We start from the raw sequence: 11,484 nt of genomic DNA, 5'->3' as shown, positions 1-11,484 counted from the left end.
GCCTCCAGGAGGCACTGATCTATCTTATCTCGATTGAAAATAATTTGGAAATTTACTCCCTTTCAGTTCCCTTTTTAAAACCTTCCAATGAGACAATTCCACTTTAAAATTTTTGCTTATTTTAAACACCCCGTTTTCTTACTCCCAGAGTTTATTAGCCTGTAGTTCCGTGCGGAGGAGAAACTGAGACACCTAGCATCATTCAGCCGCCCCTGCTTCGGGCCGGGCACGTGGCAGGCAGCTGGTGAGTATTGGCAGAAAGAATCCAAATCTTCCTGCCCCCTGCGGATCAGCGCTATATTTGGAACGTGGCGTGGGCCGGGCTTCTTGAAGTCCTCCTAGGCCCCTAGCCGTGTGGCGAACCTCTCCTCCTTGCGGACCGCCTCGTGGTGGTGGAAGGTCTGGGGTCGGATGCCAGAGCCGCCCCCGCGGGGAACTGCGAGGAATTTCCAAGAGGAAACCCGAAGATGCCTAAGGTATTTCCAAGCCCCTAACCCTTCGCGTCCACGTCCCGCTGACCCGCCCACCCGAAAATGGGAAGGTTTATCAGCACACCTTTTGCCTCTTTGAAAGCCGTGGGGACAATGCGGAAGGCGGCGGGAGGCGGGAGAGGGTTTCGGAGCCCCGCGGGGCTGGGATTCGGGGAGAAGCCGGCTTGCGGACCAAAAAGCTGCAGAGATATGACGGGACAGACAAGCGACTCCGCGCCCCGCAGCCACCACACTCGGTGTCTCTTTCTTCTTAACCTACATATTTGGGGCTTCTCTGCTCTTTTTAAGAATAGATGCGGGAAATTCCCTGGCGGTCCAGTGGTTAGGGCTCCGCGCTTTCACTGCGGGGACGGGTTGAGTCCCCAGTGGGGGAACTAAGACCCCTCAAGCCCCGCAGCGGGGACAAGAGGAAGGGAGGGAGGGAGGAAGGAAGATAGATGCGAACCGAGAGCTATGGGGCGGGCGCTGGGAGGGCCCGTGGACATCCAGAGATGGTAAGGACACCACTGGATCATAGACCTTCAGACCCTGAAATCGGGACGTCACAGAATCCGGAGACTTAGGGGCTGAAGACCAGTTTCCATACGAAGACAAAACAATTAACAAGCTAAGCAGCGATGCCGAGTGGCTGAGTTTGCAAGGCACCGTGCCAGCTGGTTCCCCCGCGCGCGACGAATGCGCCGGTGACGGCGTCCTTGTGTCTTCGACTTCTCCCCGGCCTGCCCTTCGGGATCGCAAGCTTGGAGATTACTGGGCTGGGGTTTGGGGTCGGGGGCTGCGAAAGGGACACGCTTAAGTCGTTGTCGTTGGCCCAGTTGTGCGGGGACTAGCCTGTCGCCCCGGGCGTCCTCGAGTTCTCTCCAGCCCGGGAGACTGCGCGGGAGCGGGCACAGGCCAGCCACAGGATGCGGATTCCACCCCGCCCGCCCCAGGATGCGGATTCCACCCCGCCCGCCCCAGGAGCCTCCCCGGGGACCTGTCGCGGTGGCTGCCCTCGGCGGCCCCCGCGCCCGCACTTTTCCCCCGATAGTCCTTGAGCTCAGCTACGAGCTACCTCGGGCGTCCGCGTTAAAACGCACAGAAATCGAGGTGATCCCCCTCCTCCCATCGCTGGCCGCTGGGTCTTAGCGCAAATCCCTTTACACCTGGATCCAAGAGTGTGGAATTAATTTGTACGCTGAACGGCTACTCGGAAGGGTCTTTTGAAAGAATGTAATAACTCTCCTAGCGAATATCTTAAAACAGTACTCTCTGCTCTGGATCTGCTCGCCTGTCCACACCTGTTGGTGACCAGCAGCTTCCCCTTCAGTTGTCACGGGCGATGACACCCACAGCTGTCAACTGGCGAGGTTTTGTTAATTTAACCTCTAGACTTTCTTGGTTAGCCATATAATCCACCCTCAAATCCCCACGTTGTCACTGAATTTTGACTTGGAAAGCACACCCCTGTTTTGAGGGACCGAGGGGAGCCCACGGAAAAGCCCTGTAATGTGCGGAGGCGCAGCCGTCATCCCCGCCACGTTAGGAAAGATCACGAGCGCCCGCAATTAGGAGGCAAATATTTACCTAACTTTCCTGGGAATACAAAGTCAACAGTCTGAGTGTGCGTGTGTGTGTGTGTGTGTGTGTGTGTATGTGTAGAGACAGAGGGAACAGTCAGAGCAACAAATAGTTATCCAAATTATGGCCGTTTCCAAAATCCAAGCATTAGTCCACAATCTCCCATTTTCTAAGAAACCTGGCTGCGTTTAGTTCATTAAAGTGGGATTGGGGAGAACGTAGCATTTCAATAAACAACGTTGTGAAGTATAATGGCTTTCAAATCTTGCTGCTCAGTAGAATCACCTGGGGCGCCTTTTAAAAACTGCTGCTGCACCTCCCCTCCCCACCCCCACCCCTACTCCCAGACCAATTAAATAAATGTCTCGACCCGGGGGCGGGACGGGTGCTTCCGCGTTTTGTTTTGTTTTGTTTTGTTTTGTTTCTTAAGCGCTCCAGGTAATTCTAAACTGCAGCCAGAGTTGAGAACCTCTGCTAAGGCTCCAATCAGGAAATAAGTTTGCTGTGTGTGAATTTAATAAGAAATTGACTCTAGGGACAAATCTTTTCCTTGCAGAGTTCAGTCCCAAATTTTCTTCCAAGCAAAAACTGTCTGCTTGACAACTTGAAGTTAATCCTTCCCCTCCCCACCCCACCCACCTCCCCAGCCCCAAGCTGCAAGTCAGGTGCAATTGCTCTCCACCTCCCACGTTTGACTAGAAACTAGTTTTAAATGCACACACAGTAGACATATAAATCTTATCAAAGTATCATTTCCATGTGATAGAGAGTACTGTCATTGTGGTAAGAGATAGCTGAGCCACTCAATTATTATCATGGTTCTTGAAATAACTGCTGAAATAAAAGTGTTCTTTTCTTGCAGCGATTAAACACTTTCTCTCCCGTTTATTTCGGAATGTGTGTTTGTAATACTAGGGGTTAGGAGAACTTCTTTGCACATCTTCTCTACCTTCTTTCTTCCTACTTCAGCACTACCCCCTCTTCCACCCCATGGAGATGTGGTATTTCTAAGCCAAAGATAATCCAATTTTACATGCAAAGACAATTTTTTCTAAAGGAAGTGTGCACATTCTTCCTGAGCTCCTAGGAATATTCTTGGAGATTGAACACTCTTACTTCCCTGAATGTATTTTATAATCAAGCATGATGGTGAATTTATCACAGAAGCAAACTTGCCTCTCTTTGGCATGTTTTAGTTTTGTGTAAGAGAAAGGAAGCTGCAAGTTTGATCAATGGATAGAAACAATGCTAATGGTATGTATTACAAAGCTTTTCTTAAATGCACGATGAAAAGAGATCTAGCAAAAGATAGATAAAATCTCTCTCGTAATTTCTTCATTCACATAACTTGGAACCAAGCTCCGGCTACGGTCATTTCTAATACTCATTTCATAAATATTTACTGTAGTAAATATTTGATATTCCACAAACTTATGCTATAACATATACAATAAAAACGTATTGTTTCAAAGGAAGAAGTATGCTATTTATCTTTAACAGGGATGCAGTTCAATGCCCACGGCATGAAGGTAATCATCTTTGTATCATAACAAATTTAAAATACGAATATTAGCTAATGGGAATTAAATGATTAAAGAGGATGAGTTGGATCACAGATTAACAGGGGATTACTCAGCTACTGAGATGATAAATTTGGGAAGGATAATTTATTTAAAGTGGCAAAGATTGAAGAATTAGTAAAACAGGGAGTAACACATAATGAGAAATTTAATAGCTCTTGCTCTCAATGTTGTGGGGAAATTTCACCGCATTGTAAGCTTATCCCAACTATGTAGGTGCTGCCAGCTTTGGAGGGGATGGGGCAGACGCGCTTATAAAGAAGGTAGCCAAAAGGATTCATACCTTGAAATCTTAAAATGCAGAAAATGATCGGAAATGGAGGCCAAATGTCTTTTAGTCGCTCCACTGTCTCCTGTCACTGACTACATTGCAGTTCGAGTTTTGCTGTAATAGAACTGATTTTTCTCATAACTCAAGGTGCTTTTTGGTATATCTTTTCACCTTTCAAAATTCCTTATGAAGTCGGGGGAAAGCAATTGTTTACCTAAGTCCCCCAGGGTCTCAGGGGTTATTGAGGGGAAGTGTGAGAAAAGGGAGCCAAATCATTTAACATTCAGTCCAGGGTTTCCCATTAAGCCAAGTCAACTGACTAGTTATCTGCCACTTAGCATATGCCAAGAACTGGCTAAGGCTTTGTGGATAGAGTGGGTGACCAGACAAGGTTTCTGCCCTTGTTTTTACATTCTGGTTGCAAGAGATTGAGATAAAGCATATGACAAATAAATAAGACCACTGCAGATACTAGTGTTGAGAAGAAAATAAAACTTCAGTAGATATTCCCTTGGGGATAGAGTGGTGAGGGCAAACCTCTCTGAGGAGGTGATATTAGACCCTTGCAAACCTGAATGAAGACAAAACTAAAGATCCACATGGGGCTTGTTTCCAAAGCATTTTCACCCATATACCCTCCTATGTATACAAATCCTTATGCCTGCCAACCCCAAAAGGAAAGCAGGGCTGATTCCTTTTGTTCCCATTTTGCAGATGAGAAGCCTGAGGCTCAAAGAGGTTAAATAACTTGCCAAGGTCCTTCCAAGAAAGGAGAGAGCCATTATTCAGACTTATATCTCCTGGGTGAGCTTACTGGTCTTTAGAACCCAAACCGAGGTTCTTTATGGATGTGGACACTGTTCACCAAAACATATTACATTTAGAGGCCAAGTATTTAATCTATCAATCACCGAGAAGATGAGTTTCTTTCACTGGAAATTTAGATTCTATAGAAGCCTCAAGATAATTCTAACCAGCAGTCTCAGAACCCAAGCAGAATCTGGGCCATGGAAACCACCAGTTCTTGAGCAGGTATTCAGGCCAGACAAGGTCGGGCTTTTTGCAGTGATTTTACTAGTAGTTCATACTCAAGAGCTGGAGATGTGCCCAGGGTTGAGTCAAGCTCTTCCCAGAAGATGAGAATTTCCATGAGAAGAGAGAAAAGTACTCCACTGTCACAGGAGCCCTCCAGACAATTCACTGGTCATTTAAACAATGTCTGCTAAATTCATGCTCTAAGATGCTGGTATACCAGGACTTTCCATGTGATGCAGGAATGGTGAAATCACATCTGCAAAATGGGGGAACAGCTGAATGCCAGAAAACCACTAGAAATTGGAAAAATGTTTTCCATCGCCTCATCCTGCCATTCAATTCCTGATAAAGAAGTCAGAAATTAGCAATAAAACAAAGTTAGCCAAGAAAAAATAATCTCTCCATGGCCAGGTACTGAGCTACTAATTATATATATTTGATTTTAAACTATTCAAATTTCTCATTACAAGAGATTTACACCTGCAACCTATGAAAGAAGCAAAATGTGGCTTGTGTTGTGACTCAGGCAATTCAAAGATCTCGTTCTCATTTATGAGGAATAATTCAGTTTATGTCATTGTTGTACCTTCCTCTGTGGAACATAAATAAACTCTATAAGAAGCAAGCTGGTCCCCAGGTAACTTTAGACAAACTTCTAGGTTGCCAATTTAAGGGAATGAAATAGCAAACACATGTGTGTGCCCACATGTACACATGGTTACATCCACAAAGCCAAGTTCTGTTACTAGCATGTACATTCTAGTAACTACACATATATATGTGTAACTGCACTTGTACAACTAAACAGTTGTGAATACTAGCAGAATCTCGGCACTGGAGGTAAACAAAGGATACAAGATTAAAATGAATACAGAAATAAAAATAACACAAGTTATTTGTTGGAGGTAAAAGTAAATTAAAACCCATCTCTGAAGTGTGAGTCTTAGTATAAGGAAACTGAAAACATTTTGCAGAAACTGAGAACAAAATCTGACAACAGAGTTTAGTTTTAGGGGAACGTTATAGTAGTGGATTGGGTAAGTCTTTAAAATACAACAGATCTCACTTGGCCTTCAGGAGTTCCGTTAAACCCTAGAAGTAATTCCATGAAATGCCTTTGCAGTGTACTCCCACATGTGAGTTATTGCTCTCTCAGCCCTATCCAAAATGTGAAATTATTGATAGAATTTGGATGAGGATGTGTATTTCAGGAAAAGAAGTCCCACCAAAATAACTCAGAGCAATTTCCCCATGAAATAAGTTTCATGAAAACAGATTTTTTCTATAAATGCTTCTTGTTTTTATTGACAGTGCAGACACAAAACATACCATATTGCAATTCCTAAATTGCAGCCATACCACTTATCAGTGGCCCATAAATTACTTCACTCTATGATAGATACAAATGCTCCATTCAAGTTCGGTTAATAGTGTCAAGATATCATGCAGACAGCTTGCATAAATACATGAGGAATAACAGCATACCCTCAGTAGCTTCTGTGATTTTTAGGCATGAAAACTTTGTCTTATTCCAAATTTCAAAAGATGGAATAAAGAATGTTTTCATATAAAATACATTTGGAACAATTCAGGGTTTTTTTCTTTATAAAACATCTAATCCACCTGCAACATACACTCTCAATTCGTCTTTTTAGTTACAAAATCGGATAGGTACGTATTCTTTTTCATCTAATGTGATCAGATGTGAACATTTCAGTGATTTCTAATAATATCAAACAGGTGAATTCAAAATAATATTTTTCTGATAAGTATAATATATATTTGTAATCAAAGGACGAAAGACCTGTCAGTTGATTTGTCAGTTTCATTTTTTGAGCAGTATTTTCTATTTGATCAGATAATTGAAAGTCAGTTGTTTCACAGTATAAAATCTTGAATCAATTACCAACACGCCTTTACTGTCGCCCCTACTTTTGAAATGTATTTGGACTAGAGGTACGGGAGAAATATTACTGCTTATCAAACAACTTTTCCAGAAATCTTAATGCACAAAATTTCCAGATTTATATATTCTAAAATAAATTATTTTAAAAATGAAATTAAGAAAAAAGTCAGGGGAAGCCTACAGTTTCTATTCCGCGTGAATAGCTTTCAGTATCTTCCAGGTGGGGGCAACAGTAAGTCAGCTTTGAGAAGAGAAGAGAGAACGGGCTCGTTAAGCTCCCTGAGCCCAGTTACAGAAGATGAAATGACTTCCTGGTAGCAACACCGTGAATAAAACAATCACAAGTTTCCAGGAGATGGAACTTCTGGACTCTGTGGGGCCGCTAGCAGACGGATCCACCGCCCTGTGCGCGCCACCCTTGCTGTGCTCCGAAGACTCCAGCGGCAGATGTGAGCGCGCACGCGCGCTGAGCACCTGCCCAATCGCGCACTTATGCGGACTGTTGGTCGGTGCAGCCTCCCAACTCCGGCCAGCGCCGTGCCCCCGGGGGTTGAACGTCACTCTCAGCGCTACGGCTCACTCACTCGCCATGGCCTCCAGGAAGCAGGGAAACCGTTCACGTTTACATCTCATTCATGCTTCCTCTGGACAATTCAGGTCCATTCACAACTGCTGCAGACGTGAGCTAGCACCTATACCCTTAAAGAAACTCTCAAGTCACAGCAGCCAGAAAACCATCTTCCAGGCGGGGCAGCGGGCATCCCACTGCTCCTTCCTCCTCTTCTTGCAAATCCTCGGACCCCAGGAAGGGATGGCTGTGCACTCTGGCGAGGATGAGGGTGGTGCATGAAGCGGAAGTTGACCTTGCACAGTCCAGGGAGATGGGACTGCCACCAGCATTCCCGCCTCCTCGGTTTCCTTCTCTGGCCCAGCGCGGAAGCGTGGACTTGAAAGGCCAGAGACGCGGAAAACCGAAGCTCTGCCGTGACCGGGCGGTGAGGGGGTGAGCGGCCGGGGGCCGCCCTCCGCAGAGGGCGGAGAAGCTCAAGCGCACCGGGCCAGAGGCCCCCTCCTCTCGGACCGCGCTGGAGGTATGGGAGGGAGGCCAGGCGTGTGGCCCCACTACGTGTCGCTCCTCCGCGCGCCGCCCGCATCCGCCGCCGCCCGCGCCCTTGGGCCGCCGCCGCCGCCGCCCCCAGCCGAGCCCGTGGCCGCGCCCTCGGGCCGGTACTTGAGCCAGCAGATAACCCAAGTGACGACGACCGAGAAGAGCGCCAGGATGCTGGCCACCGACAGGCAGATGGGCCCCACGGGCGAAGGCAAGGGCAAACCGGCTGCCGGGGCCGCATCAGGGGACGTCCCGCCCCCCGGGGGGGGCCCGCCGCCCCCGTAGTGGTTGACGAAGATGAGGCCGGTGAAGAGCAGCACCACCATGGAGAGGAAGGAGAAGACGACGCACACGCAGCCCGCGGTGAGCGCGGCGCGCTTGCAGTTCTGGCAGCTCTCGTAGGAGCCCGGGGCGCGCAGGCCGGCGCTGGAGCTTGGTCCTCGGGCCGCGTCCTCGGCGGCCGCCGGCGGCCGCGGCGGGGCCGCGGCGGGCGCTGGGTGGCGTGCGGGCAGCGGCAGGAGGCGGTCCTGGGGCAGCGGGTCGTGCGCGGCGCGTAGGGCCAGCGGGAAGGCCTCGGCGAGCTTGGTGTTATTGGGAAGGCCGTACACGCGGCTGTCCGGCAGCGGCGTGCGGTGGCGGCACACGGGGCAAGCGATGGCGCTGGGCGGCCCGTGCCAGGGCGGCGGGCGCAGCGGGCGCTCGGGCGCGATGGTGGCGGCGGCGGCGGCGCGGAGCTGCAGCCGGCTCAGGCACTCCTGGCAGAAGGTGTGCAGGCACGCCAGCAGCTTGGGCGCGCGCCGGTCTGCGTCGAAGTAGTTGTAGCAGATTTTGCACTCGTAGTCCTCAAGCGGAGGGAGGCCGGGGACCGTCACCGATGCGCTCCTGGCTCCCACGTCCCGGGCTCCCGCCGCGGCGTCCCGGGCCACTGTCGAGCTCCGGGGGCTGCTGGATGGGCTCCGCTCGCCGCCGCCGCTGTGGCTCGCCGGCGCTGCCATGGCATGACCCGCCCCTCATCGGGGGTAAGGAGAGGCGCCTTCCTCCCCCTGCGCCGCCGTCTCGGCTCCTGGCACGGAGGAGGCGCTTCTGCCTCCCCCCTCTGGCCTCTGTTGCCTGGCGGGGGAGGCACCGCTGGCTGGGCCGGGCGGGGGCGCAGCGGCTACCGCCTTTCCCCCACTCCCCCAAGGAGGCGCGGGCGTCGTGTTCCCTCCCAGTCCCCGGGAGCCTCTCTGCCGTCCCCCTTGGGCCTCTCAAGGCGACTTCGCAGGCCGCTTTGGATGTCGGTTTTTGTTGGACTTGGAATTGGGAGTTGAAGGAGGGTGGGGTGTGCGATGCGGGAACGGAATTTGGGGTGCGGCTGCTTTAAGGAGTCGGTGCCCGTGCAACACCCCACCCCATACACACGTTCAGGGTCGTGGTAGGAAACCTGTCCTGCTTTTTGCTTCTCCTTCTCCTTCCCCCCCCCCCCCGCCCCGTATCCTTGTTATTCCGTGTTTATCCTCCTTGGTCTGGGGCTGAGTCCCTGGCAAAGCCTTCTCTCCCCCCCACCCGCAGGAGCTCACCGGTGATGTAATGCGGGACCCGCGCAGGGAGGGGAAGCAGCAGCCTCAGCGGTGGCGGCAGCGGCGGTTCTTGTCCTTTGTGAAAATCGTGATCTCATTTCTCCGGCCAAGGGCTAAAGCCAGTCACCACCAAGCCATTTACACTTTCCGCTTTTATTAGCAAAGCCCAGGCAGCCCTGCCTCGTTCTTCTCGGGGTGGAAGCCGACGGATGGCATTTTCCTTTCACCATCTAGAGGAAATTTTCGAGCTGAACAGTCTGTTTGCCCCCACCCCCCGAAATATTGCTTCCTGAGTCTTAAGGAGGCATGAAAACGCAAACTCATAGCCAGATATTGCTGATTTCCCGACGCTGACTGTACGGGATGGTGGTAGCTATCAATACTTCGTGGGTGCGCATGCGGTTCCAGAGCCAGAGAGGGGAAATGTTATTGTCAAAGCGGTTCACAGAATTTCAGTCCAGCTTACATCTAGTCCCTGGCATCACTCACCCCCTTGGTCCACTTAAACTTTTAATACACAAATGTAGAGAGCTGGAAGCTCCATGAGTAACACGAGACAGATCTTCTTGATTTTATTAAAACCAAGAGAAGCCATGTGAGCAGCTTAGCAAGAAGTAACACTTCTTGAAGGAACACTCAGTAGGGTACAGGAGTGGTGTGTTTGGGGACTATCTGAGAGGTGATGTTTAGATATTCCTAGTAAGAAAGTTCTGTTCCCCTGTTTCTCCAGGTTGGTCCTCACCCTAGGAAGAGATGAGCCTCCCCAGCCCCAAAAAGGAAGAGAAAGAGGACGGCTTTCTGGGTCCCCAGGAGATGGGAATGTTCCCACTTTCTATCTGGATTCTCTGCAGAAGACAGCAAGATAACCCAGGGGATATTGGTGGAAAGGGTGAATGAATGGGAATCAAGCTGAAGGAAGGGAAAGAAGGAAAGAAAGATACCAGTAAACCAACAATGTACAGACCAGAGGAGGAATTGTCATAAATAACTATTAGGTTTCTATGACACTTGAAAATAAATGTACTTTTTACTGTATGTGAACAGTGAATGTGATTGATGTCTTAAGTTTGAGAGACCTCAGGTGAAGCTCATTAAAAACCACAAGCTTTCCATTTCCTTGTTTCACATCTTATAAATGTGGTTTAGGGTGATACTTTTTTTTTTAAAGTATATCATTTTGTGCGGAGACTGTGATGAGCAGAGGGCAGGGTGATGGGACATCAGAAGAAGGCCCTAGTCTGGCCTTGGAGTATTACAAAGTTTCACAAACCAAACTAACCTGGAGGGAGTTAAGTTCCTTTCCTTCTCTTCCTGTCCTCCCTTCTCTTTCCCTCCTTTAGCTGTTTGATTGTGAAGAGCCTGGAACTGCATTTTAGGCAAAATTTGAAACTGGTTCTTCTACTTTAAGTCCTGAGTAACTCTGTGCTGAGACGAGAGATAATGCTGATATAGGAAAAAATTTTAAGCAGGGCATGGAGAGGAGAGAAGTTCAGAGACAGGAAGGGCTGGTGTGCATTCATGTCCCACCCACCCAGTTCCTAGGACATGTGCAACCTCCATGCCAAAGAGGACTGAAAGTGTTCTGAAGGTCTGCATATTTGCATGTGGTGTGCGTTTGGGCAAGACATTTAAGATTTTGAAATTTCACTCTAGTATGCATTCTCACCATTGAATGGAGGAATTGAGAGATGGAACACCGGGCCATACCAGGGTTTCTCAAAACTTCAGCCCTGTTGACCTTTTGAGCTGGAGAATTCTTTGCTGGAGGTGCTGTCATGTGCATTGTCAGATGTTCTGCAGCATCCCTTGCCTCCACGAACTTGATGTTAGTAGCAGCCCTCCCTAGTGGTGACAGCCAAAAATGTCCCCTCGGGGCACTATCACCCCTGGTTGAGGATCTACACCAAAGTCACTGGTTTGGCTAACATGAAACCAACAGCAGAAACATCTCCCAACTCTTAACGGCACAAAGTG

At 49.2% G+C, this 11,484-nt stretch overlaps 1 protein-coding gene across 1 annotated transcript; it reads right to left on the bottom strand.

Annotated features, from left to right (window-relative positions):
* Window positions 1-5,186: 5,186 nt before the first annotated feature.
* Window positions 5,187-9,863, bottom strand: RNF228 (ring finger protein 228). Its single transcript, XM_089916325.1, has one exon. The coding sequence runs from the start codon at window positions 8,944-8,946 to the stop codon at window positions 7,966-7,968; it is 981 nt and encodes a 326-aa protein (XP_089772451.1). The 5' UTR covers window positions 8,947-9,863; the 3' UTR covers window positions 5,187-7,965.
* Window positions 9,864-11,484: the final 1,621 nt, after the last annotated feature.

The sequence above is a fragment of the Delphinapterus leucas genome, chromosome 8 (assembly GCF_059928025.1).
Source record: "Delphinapterus leucas isolate spDelLeu-1000000601 "Yukka" chromosome 8, BTC_Dleu_Yukka2, whole genome shotgun sequence".
Classification (NCBI taxonomy): Eukaryota; Metazoa; Chordata; class Mammalia; order Artiodactyla; family Monodontidae; genus Delphinapterus; species Delphinapterus leucas.
This window is presented reverse-complemented; position numbering and strand designations above follow the sequence as displayed.

Coding starts and splice junctions, on each gene's coding strand:
- RNF228 (XM_089916325.1), bottom strand. CDS start 8,946: ATGGCAGCGCCGGCGAGCCACAGCGGCGGCGGCGAGCGGAGCCCATCC.